General features: G+C 37.3%; 2 protein-coding genes across 2 annotated transcripts in view; both read left to right on the top strand.

Moving 5' to 3' along the window:
- Positions 1-26,415, top strand: part of LOC114104822 (uncharacterized) — a 419,591-nt gene that overhangs the window by 218,950 nt on the left and 174,226 nt on the right.
- LOC139705012 (antigen WC1.1-like) lies at positions 2,331-26,181 on the top strand. The gene is made up of 9 exons (XM_071609190.1): positions 2,331-2,455; positions 4,684-5,116; positions 5,351-5,410; positions 5,692-5,929; positions 6,325-6,420; positions 7,022-7,108; positions 8,147-8,293; positions 23,278-23,421; positions 26,153-26,181. Exons 1-9 carry the CDS (start codon positions 2,331-2,333, stop codon positions 26,179-26,181), a joined length of 1,359 nt encoding a protein of 452 aa, XP_071465291.1.

Raw genomic sequence — 26,415 nt, 5'->3', positions numbered from 1 at the left:
ACATACTCTCTGTGTCCTCATGAAGTTTACCCTCTAGCATGAGGATACACACCACCCATAAATGTGTGTCATGAAGAAGTGGAAGGTGCTATGGAAATGGGTAATTTGAGGAAAAGAGAAATCATATTTAGGTTGAGACCAATGAAGGAAGTAGATGTCAAATGAAGAAAGTAATAAGACCTTTTGTTCAGTGTAAATACTGAAGTGTGAAAAGTCTGGTGATCTTGAGGGACTGATGAAATCCCATCATGAGCAGAGTAGGAAGAAGCTGGGGAGAGTGATGCCTGATTAACTGGATGGGTAAGAAGAGTTCAGATCCTTTCCAAGGCATGGTCCCAATACCAATTTTGTTGAAAAGCTGTTTGTTAATCTTTTCCTCTGCCACATTATGGGGAATTACTGTGAGAATGAGGGTCCTAGTCGCCCCTTATTTTCTTCTTGAATTCATCTCCTCACAGTCTTGTGGTCTTGTTTGATACTACCACCTCTGAGTCTTTATCCATATGCTACTGCAAATGAACCACTCCGTCTGCCTCCCAGAAAACATTCTATGGGGTTTGTTGGAAATTGGAGGCTATTGTCTTCCAATTTCATAAGACCTATAATGTGTGCTTCAGTTTTATATTTTGATAAAAACCTGGCTGTCCTCTGAAAATAATGATATCATTTGAGGGTCTGTTCTTCTCTTTCAAAAGGATATTTCTGGGCCAAATCTTAGAATAAAAATATTCCTGTTTTCCTTTGTCATTTTCCACAATTTCTTTTCTTTTCTCTCCATGTCCATCTACTTGAAATTTGCCCATCAGGTGGCACCAGCTACCACTTCAATTGGTGTCACTCTCCAACCTGGTCACACCCTCTCATCCAGGAAAGCTGCAGTACCAGGCTCACCAGGCTCCTCTGTCTTCTGTTCTTGGTGCTGCCAGAATCCTTGAATACAACTGAGATAACACCCTGGCCTCTTTATTCCTGACTTTCTCCCTTAAAAGCTCCACTTACATCCCATCTCCCTGTATGGCCACACTATTGTCCATCACTAACTGTCCAGCTTGAGATCTTTTTTGTATTGTTCCTTCTCTGACTGTTGCTTCTTCTGCTTATGGGACTATCATGATGCTCCTTTTCCAGATATTTCATCCTCGTGCAGATTCCAAGTGTTTTCCCTTATCAGGTTTTCATTTTTCCACTCTCCTCATGATTGCAGATGTTCTTCTTACCCTGATTAGACAACATGACATTGCATTATAATCCTCCCCCTTCAAGTACACTCAATTCTCTCTTCTCTTCTTTATCAATGAGAAGAATGGTTGAGTCAACTACCTAACTCTCCACTACCTGCACTGGACTAGGCAAGGACTGATGAATCATGGACAAGTACTATACCTTGTTAAAATGTGAAATTACCCTGCTAGTCTCTTTGAATTTGTGATCCAATCTCTGATGAATACTCCACACTGGCCCCATATTGTAGTGTGCTTCTCTCACATGTGCTCTTGCCCTCTCTCTAACATGACATTTTACAAATTTCCTGATCTCTCCCTCGTTTCTATTTAAACTACATCATACACATAAATGATGATCTTCCCTCAAACTTCACTGGAAATTGAAACTCTCAGCTGTCTATCTTATTTTTTTTTATTTTCTAATTTATTGATTATTATTCTGTCTTAGAGTCTTGCGACTTTTTTTCTTCAATATCTAAATTTTAGACTTAGTATTCTTCTTTAGCTTTTTCCCATCCCTTTTCTCATTGGGGTCCATGGCCTTAGATGATATTATTCCACCCACAGCTCCCAATATAAACCTCCATTCCTGATCTCTGCCCTTAAATTCATTTCATTGCTAATGGATACTCTCGTTTGCAAATATAATGGACAGCTCAAATTTAGTTTTCAAAATAGAGTGTTTTATTCCACCCCTTTAAGCCCTGCCTCTAACTTTTTCTCCCTGTTTTATTCCCTTCCCAGTTAATGCCACTGTTATTACCCAGTTACTTATTCTCAGTCTACATTCATGTCTTAATGTCTTCATTTTACTCTCTCTCCAATTCCAATGTAATAGTAAGTTCTATGCCTCTGCCAGCAAATATGTCTTAAATCTTTCTTCTCCAACTTTCCCACTCTCTTCTTAGTTCAGGAAAGATCATTTGCAGCTTGGACTCTTCCAACAGTCTTCAGTGGTCTTTGACTTGTATAACATATTGTCTATTTAATGCCAGGAATATACTCATTCAACTTGATTAATGTGTGCTGTGTCACAAGTGAGCTGCCTTTAGAAGTGACACTGGCACATTTCTTTGTGGCTCCCAAATGCAGAAACAACCGGGAACCATGTCTCAGGAGTCTGTAATTAGTCTAATTAGCAGAAATGCCAAGGAAGATGTAGTCAGCTTATTGTTCTTGGACTTTGAAGGACTTTCCATGGAAGAGGGAGGAGAGTGTGAGCCACTCCTGATGTCAGGGCTGTGACTCTCAGGTACAGATTTCTACTTGTTGGGTTTGGGTTCACTCTAAGTTTAAGTAACACTAATGAACCTCTCCATGTGAGGACCCCCAGGGAATGAGTAATGCTGTCTGTCTGGGCAAAGAGCACTGGAGGTATGAAGACATGGCCATCTCACCTCCTCTTAAGCTGTCCCATCTTTTTTTTTTTTTCTTTTTCCACAGAATCAGCCACATGCTTGACACTAGGAGATTTATGTTCTTCTCTCTAGTTTGTTTTTGCTGTAGAGTTAAACAATATCTTTTTTATTATACTGAATTACTAAAACCTTAATTACTCATTGAAATCAACGAAGACATATAAAAAGATAAAAGGTACATTAGTGACATTGCATAACCCTTGTCTATTCATAATTCTCTGAAGTGAATAGGATTAATGGGCTGGTAATTACTATTTTTCTAAATCCTCCATTTTCATGGAATCCTATCAAAACTCATATAGTGACAAAAGCATTTATCTTATGATTTCTTTTTATTTGGTTTTACAATATTGGGATTATATCATACTTATTATTGTTACATCAACTTTTCTTAAGAATTATTATGCATATTCCTCAAGTAGAACTCACACTTTTGTAAAATAACTCCATAATGTTTCATTCTTAAGCGACTAGTATTCCAGTTTGCATAAAATTTTGCTATTAATATATAATTCTTTTATATTTTTCCCTTCTACAAACAATATTGTAATATATATCCTTACACATGTAACACTGCATATTAGTAGGTTTGTTACTACAAGGTGACTGCCAATGGTTGTAAGATCACATAACATCTATTTAAAAAATATTTTCATACTTTGCAGGAGGAACTGTTTTTAATTGGCATTTCATATCTTGATAGAAAACAACAGCATTTTTTTTTATAACTTGACCATTCAACTAAATTCAAAAAAACATACAGAACCTCAAAAATCAAAAAAGGAACAAAGCCCACAAACCTCTGCTAGGAACTGCCTGAAATCCAGGAAGAATGCAATGATAAATGATGGTAAATGTTTCAAAAGCAATTGCTTACTCTTTTCCCTTTCCTACTTTTCCACACCTTATTTTTTTCTTTTCCCTGTAGAGGCTGAGGGATAATAAATTATAAGAATATGTATTTATAATGTTTTTCCCTACAATAGACTCTGCATATTGAAATAGTGAGACATCCAATCCTGAAAGCGAGCAGCCACCAAAGAGAGGTCCTGTGATCATTTCTAGAGATGGTCTCTGCATAGGGTAGGAGGTTGACAGAATAATGGGGATAATGTATACCCATGAAGGTGTTTTAGGACAAGTGCCTTGTATGTTTTCTCTGTATTGTTTTTTTCATTTTCATGTATTATTTATTTTGCTTTACTTGGCTCTATGATACATCTATGTCCTTTCATGTATTAATTATCTTTACTGTATTATATTTTTATGCAAATGTTTCTATCTTACCAGCTAACTCTTGTGTACTTATTAACTTTTCTCTAAATTCTACTTGTTTTATTTATGTAAAATACATTTAATTTATTTAAAAGAATACTTTCAATTAAGTTGAATGAATACTTTCAATATGTTAATACTTTTTCATTAACAATATGAGGGATATTGAGTACAAATCACTTTTGGGATTATGTAGTATTTATGTTTTACATGTCTACTATTTATTACCACAAATCATTAATATTAACTTACATTTATTTTATTACCTTTTTGATTAGCAAAAATTCAAAAAAAAATTTCCAGCAGATTTTACTCATCTATTCGTTCAATCAGTAAATATTTATCAAGCCCACTGTTCATAACATTCATAGAAAGTCACCTGTACATACTTCTAATGAATGCATTCAACATGCCAGGCACCATCCTGTTTGTAGGAACAGAGGAAATGAAGCAAGGTCACCTTTCTAGTGGAGTTTTTTCTGGGTTATGCATGTCTATGTGTGTTTTATTGTACACACATAAACATGTTAGTATTTTTTCATGTAGTGGGCACCGTAAGAACAAGTAAACTGAAAAATAATTTCAGCTGCTGATAGGGATATGCTCTAGGGTAAGTCTCAGTAACCCATCCTGTTAGACTACTTCTGAAGCACCTTATCTCCACTTGTCACCCAAACTGAGCCCAGGACTTTAGAGAGCCTTGTCTTGGGGCAAGATCACCTCAGTTGCCCCTGAACCTGTGCTTCCCCCACTGTCTGCTCCTGCAGGAAACAGACCCAAGAGCTGTCCAGCCACTGCGCCCTGCACAGGTACCTCATCCCCTCACACCTTCCCCATGGCTTCCAGGGGCTCATTTCCTCCCACCAGGGAGTAAGTGGAGGTGCTACTGCCTTTTCAGACAAAGAGAAGCTCCGACTCAGGGGAGGAGACAGTGAGTGCTCAGGGCGAGTGGAGGTTTGGCATAAAGGCGCCTGGGGCACTGTGTGCGATGACTCCTGGAGCCTGGCAGAGGCTGAGGTGGTGCGTCAGCAGCTGGGCTGTGGCTCTGCCCTGGATGCACCAGGGAAGGCTGAATTTGGCCCTGAAAATGGAAGCATCTGGCTGGATGAGGTGCAGTGCAGGGGCAGGGAGCCCTCCCTGTGGGCCTGTGCTGCAGCACCCTGGGGACAGAGTGACTGCAAGCATGAGGAGGACGCTGGTGTGAGGTGCTCTGGTGAGTAGCAGGACCAGGTGAGGGAGCCAGGGTTGAAGGAGTGTGTTTGCATCCAAAGGGCTTCCCTTGTTGCCCTGCTGCCCTGAGCCCTGGCTCTGGAAGGCTGTACCCAATCTCATGGCATCTTAGAGACAACTATGTCAGTGGTGGTGGTTGGGATTGAGCAACATTCCCAGACCCACACAGTACAATAATTCCATTTTTCTTTCTCTTCTCCCCAGGTGAAAGGACAACAACTCGCCCCACCAGGAGAAGTAAGTGGTTCTTTTGCCGTGACCCAGGTAATGGAGGAGATAGGCAGATTTTCAGTGTTCTGTGCATTGAAAATTTAGATTTTTCAGTCTACACAGTTCTGGTCATATTACAGTAGGCCTGATGATCAGGTGTTAGAAGAAGCTATTATTTGTGTTAAGATGTAGCAGTCAGAGAGCTCCAAAGCCATATCCATATTTACTTTATAGAAATCTCTTAAAATCAGACTCAGAAGATATTTGACACATCCCAGAGCAGGATCTAGGGTGGTAATCCTGGGATTCACAAAGATCTATGATGACTGAGCTAGGGACTTCATGGTCCTGAGGACTCAAGTGATGACCAGGATAATTGGGTTCTCCTGAGCTTATGGTCCTCTCTAAAGACTCATGACTCTTTTTCTTCTTCAGGCACCAGTTCAGCCTCAGCCCCTGTCCCTGGCATCTTCTCCTTACCTGGGATCCTCTGCATGATCCTGGGAGCCCTTCTATTTTTGGTTCTCATCATCCTGGGAACTCAGCTGCTCAGAAGGAGAGCACAGCTCCAAGGTGGGGCTAGGGAATGCTGTAACATGAAAGTATGTAGGGATAATATTGGACCAATTGTGGTTTTTCTTTAAACTATGCATTTTAGTCTTGTTCCAATTATATGAACATCTGCCTTATCTACCATGGACTTGGAGACTTAAAAGACATGAATTCATTTTGGGTTAAAAAGTGGAGCCATCAAATATGATGGCTTCCCATGTGTACAGTGCTAGTGGGAACTGATTATAAGATCCAGGAGTGGCATGGTAATCTAGTTCTATCCCAGTAGATCCCAAGGCTAAAGAAAAGGACCCTGGAAGCCTAGAGGAATGTCTCCTAGAGTGTGCATTGGAGCAGATTTTGTCTACGGGAAAGATTTCCAAGACTAATGTCTGAACTCAATCTGCTTTCCATAGCCTTATCCACTTTCGAAGACACTGTTGATGAGGTCCTGTACCAGGAGATCGATTACCCAATAAACCCAGAGAAGGAGAGCCTGCTGAACAGCCCAGGTGTGTCCATAGCCTCCTTTCTTTGCATGAGTTCATCATCAGTGTAGGAATTATCAGTAAGCAAAGTCCACATGACTAACACAACATTCATATGGCAAATTTGGTAGCTCTCTATTACTGAAATAAATTGCCTGAGACAATCAAATTATAAAGAAGAAAGTTTTATTTTCCTTCCCACTTTCAGATGTTTTACTCCATGATAATATGGCTTGGTTGCTTTAGGCCTGTGCAAGGCACCATATCATGCTGGGAGTATGTGGTGGAGCAAAGATGCTCATCTCACAATGACCAGAAAATTAAAAGAGAGGGGAAGAGATTGGCATCCTATAATCCTTTCACGAGCATGCACTCAAAAACTTATTTCCTCCCACTAGTTCTCACACCTTAAAGGTTCTACATTTTCCAATATCACCAACCGGAGGACCAACCATTTAGAACAAGATCTTTTAGGAATATTCCTTGACCATTAAAATAATTATCAGCATCCTTCTAGGGAAGGAGCTCTAAGCGCTCTCTCTACAAGTATGAAGCTTCAAAATTTCTTCTGAACCATGACATTGACCTCCTCCTGTGTTTGTCTATGATGTTTTCTCCCTACTAGGAACCATGTTTGATGATGGCTCAGCAACTAAGCTACCCTATTACATAGGGGACAATGAGGAGAATGGAAACCCTGAATCTGTCCCAGGTAGTAAAGACAAGTCTTTCCTTGGATGGTGGGGATGAGGAGCAGGTTATCATCTGAAAAGAATTTTCTGTGATTAAGATGTGAAGGATCTCTTCCTTCAGGTTCACAACTACTTTTTCTCTCCACCCAAATCTGTCATCTCAGAAAGGGAAAGATGAGATTCTAATCTGTTGGTTTCCATAGATACTTCCATATGGTCACAGACATACCTCAAATATATCATTATAAAATCCAAGGCCATAAACTGAAAAAGAACATTTGAACCTTATCATCTCACAAATTCCAAGGTGAAAGAGAACATATGGATTTGACCTGAAATACAAGGATATATAAACTATTTTGTGGTTTATGTGAATACTAAGACAAAAAAAAAAGACATTCATAATTCCTAGAACACAAGAAGTTTGTGGTGCCTGTACTTATCAATCACTGGTAGAGCTTCTCTACAAAGAACATAAGAAAAGAGAGCATCCTGCACCTTCCCTAGTGGTAAAAGTGGAGAGTTCCAAGGATGAGGCATGTCCAGGAGTGCTCCGTTAAGAACGAATCTTAGCAGAGCACTAGAGGAGATTGAAAATCATGCCTCCTGTGATTCAAATTGGTAGAATAGCCTATCTGTGGAAGAGAGAGAGCCAGTCTTCTCTCCCGGACGGCACTGTGTCTCCGTTGCCTCAGAGGCCATATGAACATCCTGGGTTCTCCTTAATCCTGATGAAATCACTCTCAGTCACTGATATATACATATTTTTTTTCAACCCTCCACCATATGCCTGAAACAAGTGCCTCAAACTTATAGCATAATTTTTATTGAATTTTTTGGCATGGCTTTTTAGTAAAATATTATTGAACTTTATACATTGAAATATTTCGATGATTTACATGATCTAAGAATATGGAGATCAAATGTATGCCTTTGGGACAGCCTTGAAATATGGTATCTATATTTCTCAGCTATTAGAATCTCTGCATTAGAAGAGACTGAAGACATCACCTAGACTAACAAATATCTTGCTCTTCCTCCTTCTTCCCTGTTTTCAGAACCTCAAGGACAGCATGCAGTTGCCACATGCAGTGGTTATGATGAATTTGAAGAGGTACCTGTTCCTGAAATTCCTTCTTCCTTTGGAATGAAAGACAAGAACTTTTTCCCAGAAGATGAAGGTGGTGTCAGGTGTTCTCAGACAGGTGAATGGATAGCTATCTCTCCTATGGTCTTGCATTATTATCATGAGAAAGATGAATTTGGACATATAAATGACCAGTTTTCCTGTCTAAGTAGCCTTGTAAACCAAGATGGTGTCATATCTTCCCTTTTTCTGTTTATTGAAGCTGTTTTATTTCTTCTGAAATGAGATACATATCGTGTCCTCTGTTTGCACACCCTGCTCATGTCTGTATGAGCTGCAGAGACTTTGTGGCTTTGTTCCGATTTTCACACAGCAAACCAAGACCTCTGTTTGAACAACAAGCATGGTAGTCTTTAAACTTGTGAAAAGTAATTTTGATAGCATTTTAGTGTTTTTATTAGTGCATTATAATTATTCATAATAGTGCCATTAATTTTGACATATTCATAAGTACAAATAGCATAATTTGCTCTATTTAAATATCTAGTGCTTCTCCATTTCCCTCCTCCTTCCCCTGATTACCTTCCCCTAATCAACAGGTCTGCCTTCTATGTATTTATTTTTCTGTAGTGCGAACATTACATTCATACATAAACATAGAATTCTTTATGTTATATTCAAGCACACAGAGAGTAAAATATGGAGAATTTCATTTCAGAGTTTCTCCCCATTTCTCCTCCTCATGCCTCCTTCAACCCCCTTCTAATCCACTGTTATTACTTCTATTTTCATAATATCTCTCTTTTTATTCCTTACTTCTATGTAGCTTCTGCATATGAGAGAAAAGTTTTGACATTTATCATGAATCTTATTTCACTTAGCATGATTTTCTCCATTCCATACATTTACCAGAAAATGATATAATTTAATTTTATCTTTATGACGGTATAGAACTCTATATGTGTATGTGGGTATTGTGTGTGTATGTGTACATATATGTATAGTTTTTTAATCCATTCATTTATAGAGAGACACATAGGCTGGTTCCATAACTTGATCACTATAAACTAAGCTATTATGAGCACTAATATACCTGCATCACTGTTTTATGCTTATTTCAGCTCTTTTGATGCATAGCAACAAATGGGATAGCAGGGTCATATGGTAGCTGCATTCCTACTCTTTTAAGGAATCTTCATACAGCTTTTCAAAGAAGTTATACTACTTTGTCCTCTCACCAAGAATGTATGAGTGGGGGAAGATGGCCGCTGCGCACGGGGGTTGCTGAAGTGCTGAGCGTGGTGCTCAGAGTAGCGGTTTTAATCGAGATTTCGCACAGCGTGTAAGAGCTCCTTTCACCGTTAATCTGTAGCGGACCACTTTGCCAAGCAGCAGGAAGAACAAAGAGATCGAAAAAGAGATGCTTGGCTCCCGGACGCTTTGCCGCCCAGAGCCGCGGGCGCTTTGCTCCCATCTGCTTCCTCTTTCGCTTCGCTCCGGGCAGAAAAGGTGAATGTATAATCAGCAGTGGATTGTAAGTACCCTAGGCAAAGAAAGCTCAGTGTGCCCCACCTTTTTTTTTTTTTTTGAATATTTTTTATACAGGGAGAGTTTGTGGATTGGGATCGTTGGCTGGGCTGCGGTTTTTGTGCTGAAAATCCACTCTGCGGGAGCCGCCATTTGCTTTCTGCCGGCTGTCTTGATGGCTATGGCTACACTGTCCGGCAGCCGCACCTAGAGGTTGGAGCTGGGCTGCGTGCCGAGCCCTGTCCTCCAAAGGCTGGACCGCAGCCTTGAGCGCCTGGGTCGCCTGTTTGCCGCTGCACCCTCGGGCAGAGCCTGCTCTGGGGTCGCTCTCCATGCCCCTGCGAGGGGACCCGTGCTTCAGAGGAGGGAGCTGGAGAGCTGCAGCGGCAGCCGCTTGGGCCCCGGGGGCTGGGCACCAGTTGGCAGCGCAGCTACTGTAGCGGACGAGCACGGCGCCCCTGAGCTTGGCCCCGGGGAAGAGGCGACGGCGGCAGGGTTTAATTTCTAGAAATCTGGACTGGAAACAGAAGCAGCAGTTTGTATAATCCCAAGAACTTGCTTATGCCAGGAAGCTGTAAGAGCAACATGAATATCATTGAGGTGATCTAACATGGCAGCGGGCGGGGAGAGATCAAGTCTCTGACCTCTTCAACTGCGCGGGCATAGGGAGCTGTAAACTGTATAAATGCTGTTTGCTCAGGATCACTAGGCAATGCTGAGCTGATGTGGATCTGGGGTGTACAGTCTGGGCCCCTCAGAACACACACACCGAGGCCCGGATCAGCTGCATCCAAGCTCCGGTTCGCCTGCTTCTCATGACTCAGCACTAACAATCCCGCTGAAATAACTGGTTGGCCCTTAGGAACTTTCAGAGGTAAAAACCAACCGAGCCTTCATACGCAGTGGCCACAGGATTGAAACGGGGATTGGGAGAGACAGTCAGGACCCACCCGTTGCATTGGTCACCCGGCAAAGGGAAGGAACGGTCACCATTTACATGTGATACCACCTTGGCAGAGAACTGACGTCATGGGCGGAGGAAATAACTGCATTGAAACCAGCGCAACAGGGCTCCCAGGAGCAGCAGACATGGCGTGTAGCCAGTATTGTGGTGAGCATCACAGGTGAGCGCGGCCTGGCTTGAGGAAACACAAGAGAAGGCCCTAGGCAATCAGGATTGGAGACCCGCCCAGTCTGTGAGGAAGAGCTGCTACACAGTGATTGGTTCCCACTTAGTGAGAGGAGAAGCTTGACCCAGTGGGCACAGCTCCACCTACTGGAAGAGAAATTAATTGAACTCTATGACTGCATTTATTATTATTATTATTATCATTTTTTTTTTCTTTTTCTTTTTTTTCTTTCATTTTCAATTTTTTTTGTTGTTGTTCTTTAACTTTTTTTAATGTTTCTATTTTTTAAATTTTTATTATTATTATAATTTTTTTAATTTTAATTTGCATTATTTTTATTATCATTATTATTTTTGTAAAAATATTTTTTTCTTTTCTTTCTTTCTCTATTTTCTAACTTTTTTGTGTGTGTTTTGTTTTTGTTTCTTTTGTCTTTTCATTTCTTTTTAATTTTCTTATTCCCCCTTCCTTGAATTCTACCTGCCTACTCTCATTCTCTTTAGTGACTTCTTCCCTTCCCTTCTAATATCTTTCCTCCCAAGCATAAAATAAATTTATAAGAGTAAACAGTAACTCAGCAGTCAAACAGAACAAGAAGTAACATGAGCAGCATAAAAAAGCAAGGAAGAAAAGGGGTACAAACAATGAAGGACAGCCTAAATATTCAGGAGGACCTAGAGTCAGCAGAAAAATGGTCATATAAAGAACTCAAGGAATACCTTAGACAGATGGAATGGAACCTTAAAGAGGATACGAGACAGCAAATCCAAACAGTGAAAGAACACTTTGAAAATGAATTACATAAACAGATAAAAGAAGAAGTTAAGCATCTTTATCAGGAGATAGAGATTATAAAAAAAAATCAAACAATAATTCTAGAAATGAAGGAAACGAAAAACCAAATTAAAAACTCAATTGAGAGTATCACTAACAGAGTGGATCAAGTAGAAGCCAGAACATCAGATAATGAAGACAAAATATATCATCTTGAAAAGAGCCTAGCCAACTCAGAAAGGCTGGTTAAAAATCACGAGAGAAACATCCAAGAGATATGGGATAACATAAAAAAACCAAACCTACGAGTCATCGGGATAGAAGAAGGTACACAGATTCAAAGCAAGGGAATGAGTAGCCTGCTGAATGAAATAATTACAGAAAACTTTCCAGAAATAAAAAAGGAAACGGATATACCAATTTTAGATGCATACAGGACACCAAGCACACAAAATCACAGTAGACCAACGCCAAGACACATTGTTATGAAGATATCCAATATACAGAACAAAGAGAAAATATTAAAAGCTACAAGAGAAAGGAGGCAGATTACATTTAGGGGTAAACCAATAAGGTTAACAACGGATTTTTCATCACAGACGCTGAAAGCGAGAAGATCCTGGAACAACGTATTTCAAACACTGAAAGACAATGGATGCCAACCAAGAATTCTGTATCCAGCAAAATTAAGCTTCAGGTACGACAACGAAATAAAAATCTTTCATGATAAACAAAAGCTAAAAGAATTTGCAGCCAGAAAACCAGCATTGCAAAGCATCTTGAGCAAAACACTACACGAGGAAGAAATGAAAAACAATAACCAAAACCATCAGTGGGAAGTGCCTCTATAAAAACAGAGGGCGGGGGAAAGCTAACCATGGAGAAACAAACTAAATTAAATTAAAAAAAAGAAGATAAATAATCAAACATGGCTGGAATTACAAACCATATATCAATAGTAACTCTAAATGTTAATGGCCTAAACTCTCCAATAAAGCGACATAGGCTGGTAACATGGATTAAAAAAAAACAAATCCAACAATATGCTGCCTCCAGGAGACACATCTGATTGGAAAAGACATACACAGGCTGAAGGTGAAAGGTTGGGAAAAAATATACCATGCACACGGTCCTCGTAAGCAAGCAGGGGTGGCCATCCTCATATCGAATAAAATCGACTTCAAGACTAAGTTAATCAAAAGGGATAAGGAAGGACATTATATACTGTTAAAAGGAACCATTCACCAACAAGACATAACAATTATCAATATTTATGCACCAAATAATGGTGCTGCGACGTTCATAAAACAAATTCTCCTCAAGTTCAAGAATCAAATAGACCACAACACAATAATTATGGGTGACTTCAACACACCTCTCTCACCATTTGACAGATTCTCCAAACAAAAGTTAAATAAATAAACTATAGAACTCAATATCACAATCAACAACCTAGACTTAACTGACATATATAGAATATATCAACCATCATCAAGTGGATATACTTTTTTCTCAGTAGCACATGGATCCTTCTCAAAAATAGGCCATATATTATGCCATAGGGCAACCCTCAGTATATATACAGGGGTGGAGATAATACCTTGCATTTTATCTGATCATAATGGAATGAAACTGGAAATCAATGATAAAAGAAGGAAGGAAAAATCCTACATCACATGGAAAATGAACAATATGATACTGAATGATCAATGGGTTACAGAAGACATAAAGGAGGAAATCAAAAAATTCTTAGAGATAAATGAAAATACAGACACAACATATCGGAATCTATGGGACACAATGAAAGCAGTTTTAAGAGGGAAATTCATTGCCTGGAGGTCATTCCTCAAAAAAAGGAAAAACCAACAAATAAATGAGCGCACACTTCATCTCAAAGCCCTAGAAAAGGAAGAGCAAAACAACAGCAAATGTAGCAGAAGGCAAGAAATAATTAAAATCAGAGTGGAAATCAACAAAATTGAAACAAAAGAAACTACTGAAAAAATTAACAAACTAAAAGTTGGTTCTTTGAAAAAATAAATAAGATCGACAGACCCTTAGCCATGCTAACAAAGAGAAGAAGAGAGAGAACTCAAATTACTAACATACGGGATGAAAAAGGCAATATCACAACAGACGCTACAGAAATACAGAAGACAATTAGAAATTATTTTGAAAACCTATATTCCAATAAAATAGAAGATAGTGAAGACATCGATAAATTCCTTAAGTCATATGATTTGCCCAGACTGAGTCAGGAGGATACTCACAACTTAAACAGACCAATATCAATAGATGAAATAGAAGAAGCAATCAAAAGACTTCCAACCAAGAAAAGCCCAGGACCGGATGGGTATACAGCGGAGTTTTACAAAACCTTTAAGGAAGAATTAATACCAATACTTTTCAAGCTATTTCAGGAAATAGAAAAAGAGGGAGCTCTGCCAAATTCATTCTATGAGGCCAACATCACCCTGATTCCGAAACCAGACAAAGACACCTCAAAGAAAGAAAACTACAGACCAATATCTCTGATGAACCTAGATGCAAAAATCCTCAATAAAATTCTGGCGAATCGGATACAAAGGCACATCAAAAAAATTGTGCACCATGTTCAAGTAGGATTCATCCCTGGGATGCAAGGATGGTTCAATATACAGAAATCATTAAATGTTATTCACCACATCAATAGACTTAAAGATAAGAACCATATGATCATCTCAATAGACGCAGAAAAAGCATTCGACAAAGTACAGCATCGGTTTATGTTCAAAACATTAGAAAAACTAGGAATAACGGGAACTTACCTCGACATAGTAAAAGCTATCTATGCTAAGCCTCAGGCTAGCATCATTCTCAATGGAGAAAAATTGAAGGCATTCCCCCTAAAATCTGGAACAAGACAGGGATGCCCTCTATCACCACTTCTATTCAATATAGTTCTCGAAACACTGGCCAGAGCAATTAGACAGGCGAAAGAAATTAAACGCATAAAATTAGGAAAGGAAGAACTTAAATTATCACTATTTGCAGATGACATGATTCTATACCTAGAAGACCCAAAAGGGTCTACAAAAAAAACTACTAGAACTAATAAATGAATTCAGCAAAGTGGCAGGATATAAAATCAACACGCATAAATCAAAGGCATTTCTGTATATCAGCGACAAAACTTCTGAAACGGAAATGAGGAAAAACACTCCATTCACAATATCCTCAGAAAAAATAAAATACTTGGGAATCAACCTAACAAAAGAGGTGAAGGATTTATACAATGAAAACTACAAAACCCTAAAAAGAGAAGTAGAAGAAGATCTTAGAAGATGGAAAAATATACCCTGTTCATGGATAGGCAGAACTAACATCATCAAAATGGTGATATTACCAAAAGTTCTCTATAGGTTTAATGCAATGCCAATCAAAATCCCAATGGCATTTCTTGTAGAAATAGATAAAGCAATCATGAAATTCCTATGGAAAAATAAAAGACCCAGAATAGCAAAAGCAATTCTAAGCAGGAAGTGTGAATCAGGTGGTATAGCGATACCAGATTTGAAACTATATTACAGAGCAATAGTAACAAAAACAGCATGGTACTGGTACCAAAACAGGTGGGTGGACCAATGGTACAGAATAGAGGACACAGAGACTAATCCACAAAGCTACAACTATCTTATATTTGATAAAGGAGCTAAAAGCATGCAATGGAGGAAGGATAGCATCTTCAACAAATGGTGTTGGGAAAACTGGAAATCCATATGCAACAAAATGAAACTGAATCCCCTCCTCTTGCCATGCACAAAAGTTAACTCAAAGTGGATCAAGGAGCTAGATATCAAATCAGAGACTCTACGTGTGATAGAAGAAAAAGTTGGCTCCGATCTACATATTGTGGTGTCGGGCTCCAAATTCCTTAATAGGACACCCATAGCACAAAAGTTAATAACAAGAATCAACAAATGGGACTTACTTAAACTGAAAAGTTTTCTCTCAGCAAGAGAAACAATAAGAGAGGTAAATAGGGAGCCTACATCATGGGAACAAATTTTTACTCCTCACACTTCAGATAGAGCCCTAATATCCAGAGTATACAAAGAACTCAAAAAATTAAACAATAAGAAAACAAATAACCCAGTCAACAAATGGGCCAAAGACCTGAACAGACACTTCTCAGAGGAGGACATACAATCAATCAACAAGTACATGAAAAAATGCTCACCATCCCTAGCAGTCAGAGAAATGCAAATCAAAACCACCCTAAGATACCATCTCACTCCAGTAAGATTGGCAGCCATTATGAAGTCAAACAACAACAAGTGCTGGCGAGGATGTGGGGAAAAGGGTACTCTTGTACATTGCTGGTGGGACTGCAAACTGGTGTGGCCAATTTGGAAAGCAGTATGGAGATTCCTGGGAAAGCTGGGAATGGAACCACCATTTGACCCAGCTATTGCCCTTCTCGGACTATTCCCTGAAGACCTTAAAAGAGCGTACTTCAGGGATACTGCTACATCGATGTTAATAGCAGCACAATTCACAATTGTTAGACTTTGGAACCAACCCAGATGCCCTTCAATAGACGAATGGATAAAAAAAATGTGGCATTTATACACAATGGATTATTATACAGCACTAAAAAATGACAAAATCATGGAATTTGCAGGGAAATGGATGGCACTAGAGCAGATTATGCTTAGTGAAGCTAGCCAATCCCTAAAAAACAAATACCAAATGTCTTCTTTGATATAATGAGAGCAACTAAGAACAAAGCAGGGAGGAAGAGCAGGAAGAAAAGATTAACATTAAACAGATACATGAGGTGGGAGGGAAAGGGAGAGAAAAGGGAAATTGCATGGTAATGGAGGGAGATCCTCATTGTTATACAAAATTACATACAAGAGGTTGTGAGGGGAATGGGAAAATAAACAAGGAGAGAAATGAATTACAGTAGATGGGGTAGAGAGAGAAGATGGGAGGGGAGGGGAGGGGAGGTAGTAGAGGATAGGAAAGGTAGCAGAATACAACAGTTACTAATAGGGCATTATGTAAAAATGTAGATGTGTAACTGACGTGATTCTGCAATCTGTATTTGGGGTAAAATTGGGAGTTCAAAACCCACTTGAATCAAATGTATGAAATATGATATGTCAAGAGGTTTGTAATGTTTTGAACAACCAATAAAAAAAGGGAGGGGGAATATAAAATGAGCAATCAATTGCTTAACTTCCTGGACAGTATAAAATGGCTGCCTTTTTGAATATTTAATTATTGTAACAAAAGCTGAAGTGTCCTTTTACCTAGCTGTGTCCTCTTTGCTGAAATCTTCTTTGCTGTTTTTCAATGTCCTTTGACATCTCAGAATTCAATACATTCTCTATTATTTATGTTCCTCTAACAGAATGTGTCACCTCAGTCCCATTGTCTGCTTTATCCTCCACAATATGAAAGAATATATTCACTGAAGAGATTTTTCTTCCTTTCCTCTTAAACCAAGATGTTGAATTTTTTAGATCAAGCTATAATTTCCTATAAGTCTCTATGTTTTATATTTAACAGAATTTCAACCTATATCAGAATATCAAATATCCTATTATATTTTAAAATGAAAAAAAGAATAATATGAGTGTTTCCTAATCCACACATCCTCAATAATATTTATTATTTACTTTTTACATTTTTATCAGTTCATTAACTTCTGCATAGAGTAGTGTTCATTTTGAACTATTTATACATACACAGATAAAGTTTTCTCAATTTTAATGCCCCTTCTTCTGCTCCCCTTCCTCTACTTATTTCCTTTCTGTTAATTTATAGCTTTTTAATAAATCAAATATATATGTATATATATCTCACCATGGTATATTTATGTATAACATAATTTGATTGATTTCATTCCACAATTCCTCCTTTTTCTTATCCTTTCTCCCTTCACATCAACCCCCTTACTCTATTCCACTGATATCTCTTTTTCTTTTATTAGTCATTTTCATTTTAGAATTCCACCCCCTTTCTCTCCTTTATGCCTTATTTTGCTCCAACTTCTGCATATAAGAGAGGAAATTCAATTTTTGACTTTCTGAGTTTGGTATATTTCCCTTAGTATGATGTTCTCCAGTTCCAGCCATTTACATGCAAATGCCATAATTTAATTCTTCTTTATGGCTGAGTAGAATTCTATTGTGCATATTCACCACATTCCCTATATCCATTCATCAGTGGACAGGAACCAAGGCTGTTTCCATAACATAGCTATTGTAAATTGTGCTTCCATCAACATGGATATGCCAATATTACTCCAGTATGCTTAGTTTAGTTCTTTGGATAAAACCAAGGGGTGAGAAAGTCATGAAGTTATTTCAGTCCTAATCTTTTGAGAACTCTTTATACTGTTTTCCAAAGTGGTTGTAATAATTTGCAGTGCCACCAAAAATGAATGAGTACTTTTCCCCACATCCACACCAGCATTTATTATTATGTATTTTTTGATGATTTTCATTCTAATAGAGGCCAGATGATATAAAAATGTAGTTTTGATCTGCATTTCCTTGATTGGTATAGATGTTAAGTAGCTTTTCATATATTTCTTGGTCATTCGTATACTTCTTTGGAGAAATACCTGTTTAGTTTTATTGCTAATTTATTAATTAGATTAATTGCTTTTTAGGTATTAACGTTTTGAAATCTTTGTATATTCTGGATTTTAATCTTCTGTCAAAAGAATAGCTGGCAAATTTTTTCTTCCATTTTATAGGTGCTCTATTCATTCTCTTGTTTCCTTTGCTGTGCAGAAATATTTTAATTTGATACCATCCCACTTGCTGATTCTTAGTTTTATTTCTTGAGCCTTAGGGGTCTTGATAAGGTTCCTGTGCCAATATGTTGGATTAGTGAGCCTATTTTCTTCTGTAAATCACAAATTTTCTGGTCTAATTATAGGTCTTTCTTTCATTTTACTTAACCTTTATGCAGGATGAGAGATAGGGAACTGGTTTCATTCTTCTACATACAAATATCCAGTTTTCCAAGCACCATTTTTTAAAAAAGACTCTTTTTTTCCAATGTCTATTTTTTTTTTCCTTTTTCAAGTATCAGATGAAAATATCTATTTGGGCTTCTTCTGTGTTTTCCATTCTATGCATTGGTCTTCATGTCTGTTTTGATGCCAGTATTATGCTGTTTTTGTTACTACAGCTCTCTTCTTTGATAACTAACCAAAAAAGAGAGAAGACCCAAATCAACAAAATTAGAGATGAGAAAAAGAGATATCATCACAAACATTTCAGAAATCCAAAGGCTCATTAGAAACTATTTTGAAAATTTATAGTACAACTATAAAATCTAGAAGATATTAACCAATTTCTAGGTAGAAATCAAACCAGCAAAATACAGGAAACCTAAATGAACCAATATCAAGCAATGATACTGAAACAGCAATTAGAAGTCCTCCAACAAAAAGGAGCTCTACCAAATTATTAAGAAATAAATTTTACCCATTTTTCTTAAATTGTTCCATGAATTAAGAAAGGAGGAAACACGTCCAAATTTATTCTATAAAGCCAGTATTACTCTTTTACCAAAACAAGACAAAGACACATCAAGGAAGGAAAACTACAGACCAATGTCCCTGAATGCAATAGACACAAAAATCTTTAAAAAAAATATTGTTAAAACACATTCAAAGACACATTAACAAAATAGTGCACAATGAAAAATTGGGTTTTATGTGAGTGGGATGGAAGGGTAGTTCAACATATGCAAATAAATAAGTTTAATTCACTAAAAATACATCTAAGAATAACATATTCTTTGGGAGTTTTATTAAGGTAGTCACTGTTTGTGCCTGTGTATTGGAGAGTTGGCCCTATGTTTTCTTCTACCAATTTTTCTTCTAGAAAAAAACAATTGATAAATTTTTGCACCCATTCATGTTAAAACTTTTGAAGAAATTAGGGTTAGAAAGAACTTACCTCAACATTATAAAGGCTATGTATAACAAATGCAAAGCCAACTTCTTATTGAATGAAGAAAAACTAAAAATATTTTCTCTGAAATCAGGAACAAGAAAAGAATATTCACTCTCACCACTCCTAGTCAATATAGTTATTGAAACTAAAGTCAGAGCAATCAGATAAGAGAAGAAATTAAAGAGATACTGTGGTAGTAGGAGCAAATGTGACTCCATTTTGTTTTATGACTTCATCCTGTAAACAACTATGCCAAGTAGAAGAGTCATGACTGGAGCAAGATGTTCTTTTCCTTTTGCTATAGAAACCTTTAAGAACATGGAACTACCTAATGGGTTATTGTTTCTGTAACTAGGGTAACGGGGCTCTGTTTCTGTAACTGGGGTGACTGGGCTAACTGTGATTGGTTAGGCTTCCCTCCGCTTGACTGCACTGTCCCGCTTCTGTAACCCCGCTTGCTTGCATTGGCTAGACCCCCTGAACATCCCTTTTGCGGTTTTCAGGCTTATAAGGAGTGCCCTTGCAATTGTTCGGGGCTGATCAGGGGAACAGCTCTATGTGCTGGTCAGCCGCCACCAGTGTGCTTCAATAAAGGCTTGATTCGATTATACGTGAGTGGTCTGGAAGTCAGTTTATGAAACCCTGGGACAAAGCTTTAACTATAACAATACAAATATGAAAAGAGGCCAAATTATCTGTTTTCTGAAGAAAGAGTCCTTTATGTAGTATACTCAAACTTCTCCACCAGAAGAATTCTAATACTGATATAGAAAATTAGGAAAGTAGGAAACAAAATCAGCATTCAAAAATAAATAGCTTTTTGGACTAGGGTTGTGGCTCAGTGGTAGAGCACTTGCCTAGCACATGCGAGGCCCTGGGTTCAATCCTCAGAACCATATATAAATAAACAAATAAAATAAAGGTATTATGCCAACTACAACTAAAAATAATAAATATTTTAAAAAATCAGTTTCTTTTCAATATTCCAATAATGAATCTGCAGAGAAAAAAATCAGGAAAACTATTCCATTCACAATAATCTAATACAAGGCCCTGATTATTATTTATCTTGAATCTTGTCATTCTAACTGGGGTGAGATGAAACCTCAATATAGTTTTTATTTAATCTCCTTTATGGTCCAGAATGTTGGACAGTTTTTTCATATATTTGTTGGTCATTTTCATGTCATCTTCTGAAAAATGTCTATTAGCTCACTTACCCATTGACTGGGTTATTTGGGTTATTTTGATGTTTACATATACTAGATATGAATTCTCTATCAGAAGAATAAGTGGCAGAAGTTTCTCCCATTTTTAGGCTCTCTTTCATCATCTTATTTCCTTTGCTGTTTGAAGTTTTCAAATTTGAAGCTTCCCCAGTTGATTCTTGGCTTTATTTCTTGATCTTTGGGAGTTTAATTAAGGTAGTCACTGTTTGTGCCTGTGTATTGGAGAGATGGCCCTATGTTTTCTTCTAGCAATTGTAAAGATTCTTGTCAAATTACTAGGTCTCTGATCCATTTTATTTGAAGTTTATGCAGGTGAGACAGAGGGAGCTCCTTTGATTCTTCTACATATGGATATCCTGTTTTCCCAGTGCTATTTGTTAAAAAGTCCATTTAGTCAGCCTTTTCACTGCTGTGACTAAAAAAAGCCAACCAGCACAATTGTAGAGGAGAAAGGGTTTATTCAGGGACTCACAGTTTCAAAGATCTCTGTTTATAGAGAGCAAGCTCCATTCATTGGGGCTGGACATGTTGCTGAGCATCATGGTGGAAGAGTGTGGCAGAAGGAAGCAGCCCACATGGTGATCAGGAAGAAGAGACAGACTCCACTCTCCATATACACAATATATACCCCAAAGCCATGCTTTCAGGAACGCACCCCCTCAAGCCATACCCTACCACCCTTCAGTTAACCACACAGTTAATCCCCATAAGGGGAATAATGCAATGATTGCATTAAGGCTCTTACAATCCAATTGTTTCTCTTTTTGCACTGCCTCACACATGAGCTTTTGGAAGACACATCACATCCAAACCATAACATCCATTTTTTTCTCCAATGTGTGTTTTTACTGATTTTTTTCAAGTATCAGATGACTATATCTGTGTGGGTTTATCTCCATGAGTTCTATTCCTTTGATTTTCATGTTGGTTTTTATAAAAACACCATTCTCTTATTGTTAGTAGAGTTCTGCAGCATGATTTGAGCATGGGAATTGTGATGCCTCAGCCTTGTTCTTCTTGCTCAGTATTCTTTTGGTTACTCTGGATCTTTTATTCTTCCATATGAATTTTGGGAATAATTTGTAGCTCTGTGAAGAAAGTCATTAATATTTTGATTGGGACTGATTGAAACTATAGATTTCTTTTGGTTATATAGTCATTTTATCAATATTAAATCTGCTTATTGAAGAACAATAGATGCCTTTCCATCTTCTATAGTCTTCTTCAAATTCTTTCTTCAGTGTTCTATAGTTTTATTTTAGAAGTCTTTCAACTTCTCAGCTAGGTTTATTTCCATGTTTTTGTTTTGTTTTAGATTATTTTCAATGGAATACTTTTATTCATTTTTTGTTGGTTTTACTATTGGAATATAGCAATACTTAATTTTTGTATGTTTATCCTGTATTCTGCTACTTTTCTGTGTTTATTTGATAGCTCTAAAACTCTTCTGATGGAGATTCTATGTATAGAATTATATCATCTACAAATGGAGATAATTTGATTTCTTCTTTTTCTCTTTGTATCCCTTTAATTTCTTCCTCTTGTGTAATTGATATAGCTAATATTATAAGAACTACATCGAATAAGAATGGTGAGGGTATGAATCCTTATCCTACTCTAGATTTTATTTCCTCACCATTCATTATGATGTGATGTTTTTCATGTGTAGCCTTGATGAGATTGAGATAGTTTTCTTCTATTGCTAGTGTTTTCAGAACTTTTAACATGAATGGTACTAAATTTTGTTGATTATTTTTTTCTGCATCTATTGAGTTAGTTATGTAATTTTTTCCCTGGATTCTATTTATATGATGGATTACATTTATCAATCCACATATGATGATCCAACCTTTCATCTATAAAAATTTATTTTTAAGGAAGTATGTAACCAATTATTTTCAATAACATTTCCCACTTTAATTAATAATGTAAAATAGCCTTAAATAGAGATATTGAAATTTTCGATGCTAGAAGAAAAAAATTATCTTATTGTTTGAAATAACATGTGGTGTCATATTTTGGAAATGGGCTTTTCACTTGTACATGGTCATGCAGCCCATGGGAAAAGAAAACTATTGAATTCAGTTAAGCTGCCCTTCTTTTGCATCTTCCAAAGTACCCAAATTGTTATCATGAATCCTGTGAGGAAAAGTGTAGTGTGTTATTGAGGTACAGAGGAATTGAGGGAGGTCATCTTCTGCCTGAAGTGCTTAAGGAATTAGACCGCCTGGTGTGGAAGAGAGCACTTGCATCTCTTTCCACTCCTCACCATTTTTAACCCATATTCTTTCTCATTGTTGAAATCAAGACATTTGCACAGGACATAGTCAATGTGATATAGCTCTATCACTCCTTCCAGAAAAGTTCTGGTTCCCCATAGATATTTTGAAGCCACTCTACTAGCCCTTTCATTCTTCAAGAGGACTCTGGACTTTCATTTGTGTCATCACTGAAACCAGGATTCTCTTACTGTTTCAGGCATCTCTCCTCAGTCTCTCAAAGAAGCTGACAATTCTAACATGGAAGAGACAGCATCCTTATTGATCCTGAGACAAGAAGACCTTGAATATGATGATATTGAGCCTAATCCTTTTAAGTTTTTTTTTTTTTTTTTTTTTTTTGGTGTGTGTGTGTGTGTGTGCAACCAAGTCTTGAGAGAGAGAGAGAGAGAGAGAGAGAGAGAGAAAGAGAGAGAGATCTGTCTTCTTCATTACTGGAAAGTTTCTATTTGTATCCTTTATTCACAATAAATACTCTGAGCCTCAAATACCAGTGTCATTCTCTTAATGTGAATGCATTCACCCCCAGCAACCTCTGAAAATTCAGTGTTCAAAGGGAATGGATCCCACCTAGGATCCCACACACACTACACAATTGCTTCTTTTAGATGGACAGATTTTCTTCTTCTCTTGAACAGCATAGAACTGGAATGCAGTCCTGAACTAAGAACTTGGTCTTACAAAAATTAACTTAGAAATACCTATTGATATATTAAAAAATATTCTATTCATGCTTGACTAAAACCTACATTTAGTGATTGGAGTGTATCAGGTGAATGGAAAATAGCTATATTTTTTCTAATTTTCCATAAGTTTTTTATAGAATATCAATAACTAAATTCTGCTACTGCCTATTCGTCTTTTACTCCAATGTCCTCTTCTTCTTTGTTGTTATTCCACAATGCTCTAAATTTCATGTTTTCCATAAAATTGTACTATTAATCACTAAATTCTGTTGTTCTCTATCATTTTTCACTGTTTTCTACTTCTTTCTCTGGCTATCTTGTTTAAACAGCCAATGATTCTAACCACCAGAATTGCAAAAGATTTCTAAGTGAATTATTCCCATCCCAGACCATCTTCACATATTTATTTGAGTTGGAAAGGACTGAGTAAGCAAGCCAAACTCTAAAATTCTCTATGCTTGAGACTCATTATTATCAATAGCAAATTTTACAAAATTCAGTTATTTACATGCAAGCATGATTTTTTCCACATCTGTATTCTAACTGAATAAATTTAAACCAAGATTTTATTTACACATTTTTATAATTGCTTCCTTTTACTTAATGAATTTTTTTTCTGTTTTTATTGTGTTTAATATTTTTGTGTTGTAGATGGACAGCAACGCTTTATTTTCTTGATATATTTATTTTTTATGTGGTGCTAAGAATTGAACCCAGTGTCTCACACATGCTAGGCAAGTACTCTGACACTCAGCTATAGCCCAAGCTCCTTATGTTTTTATTAATGTGCTATAGATATTCATAATAGTGTGATATATTTTGACATATTCACACTTACATTTCACATATTTTGCTCTATTCCCATCCCCAGTATTTCCAGTCTCCCTCTTCTCCTCCCTTCCCCCGCTCCCCTGCCTCTACTCTACTGTTCGTTGTTTTTTGTTTGCTTCTTTGTATTTTGTTGTTTTTTGTTTGCTTCTTTATATAAGATTGAATTTACTCTAATATATTCATATATGTACTTAGCATAATTTTTTCAATTTCATCCTGCAGTTACTCACATTTCATGTGCCTCCAATGTCCTCCTCCATTCTCTTCTTCTCCTCCACTGAACTCTCTTCTAATTTTCATGGATCCCCCATCTTGAACTTTATTTCCCTCTAGCTTTACCATAAAAGAAAAAGCATTTGACCTTTGACTACCTGAGTCTGGTTTTGTTTACTTTTATTACTTGAATATTTTATTTAAAAATAAAATGTATTTTCCTACCATAATATACATAAAGTTATTTTAAAAATTCTGAAATTTATAAACCATAAGTACAGTTATTTTTTCAAAACTTCCCATGCACCTCTGTAATTCAGAATTGGGAATCATTTAGCTATATTAGAAAGTTCAAAGGCCTTACTTTAGACTATGAAGTCCCCACATTTGGAGGTCTATCTTCATTGTTGGACCTCATTAGATAGACACAGTCATTTTAGGAAACAGCAATAGCAACTGTTTTCTGAACACATCAGACTCTTACAAATCTCTGTTTTGTTTTATTTGGGGTTGTTCTTTTCACTTTTATTCAAATAAACACAATACTTGTATATAGACTGATCATATCTCCTTTCAAGCCAATGTACCTGGATTTTCAGATGTGCAGTGCTGTGGTCAAATCATGACTAGTCTATAATTTGAAACAAGCATTTTGTACATACAAAGCAAATAGCTGGAGTTTTTTGATCAAAAAAAGAAAGAAAGAAAGAATACGAGCTAATACAAAACATTATAGTGTCACTTGCCTACTTGAGATTGATGGAGCCAAGGACATTTTATTCTTGGGGGGGCAGGTAAAAATCTAATGTACCTCTAGATAAAATGCAGCTGCTTCCTCTCTTTCTTTCCTAAATGAGACATTTCAGGAGTGGTCTAGCAAGTTTGTCAATTGCTATTGGATTTGATTTTATAAGAAAATTTAAACAATATGGAAGAATGTTAAAGTTAGCCTTTGCCATTAGAGTTAGTAAGACCCATAATGACTAAAATATTTTCTGATGTTCTAGACCCATAATTCAGAAATGAAGGAGTTGAAGAAATTTTATTCATTTTAAATTAATCCTACTTACCCAGAAATTCAATCTTGAAAACTAAGTAATACGTTGTTTAGTTTGGTCTGATTAATATCAATTTTACTGAAGAAGCTGGTGTCCTTTCTGTGGCTTGGCCTTTGCTACTCCTAAATATTAATTTAATTTAAATAAAGTTGTGAGTTTAAGTACTGAGTGATAGTTTGACCTGCAAGAAATGAGTATAGGCAGTCTCATGACCCTTATCTGAAACCAGTTAGGGTGAATGCAACCTGGGGTCCAATTCAACTTAAAAATTGTAATTCTCTCATAGCAAAACAGCAGCCAAAGACAGAGGACTGAGACTAGTGGGCCTATGGAACTCAGATTGGGGAATGTGGGGACCATTCCAGGCCATTGTCTATGTGGATAGTGTAGTAGCACAAGCAGGCTGGCCCGGCCCTGGCTGATTCTGGCTGTGTCTCCTTTACAAAATGGCTATGATGTCTGGAGAGAGCAGGGCCAGCACAGCTAGCTGGCAGGACTATACTTTCTGTGGAGACCCTGGAGGGACACAGGCAAGTCCTGTTCTTTACC

Source organism: Marmota flaviventris, chromosome 3, assembly GCF_047511675.1.
Source record: "Marmota flaviventris isolate mMarFla1 chromosome 3, mMarFla1.hap1, whole genome shotgun sequence".
NCBI lineage: Eukaryota > Metazoa > Chordata > Mammalia > Rodentia > Sciuridae > Marmota > Marmota flaviventris.
The sequence above is the reverse complement of the archived record's forward strand: the minus strand, read 5'-3'. Positions and strand labels throughout refer to the sequence as shown.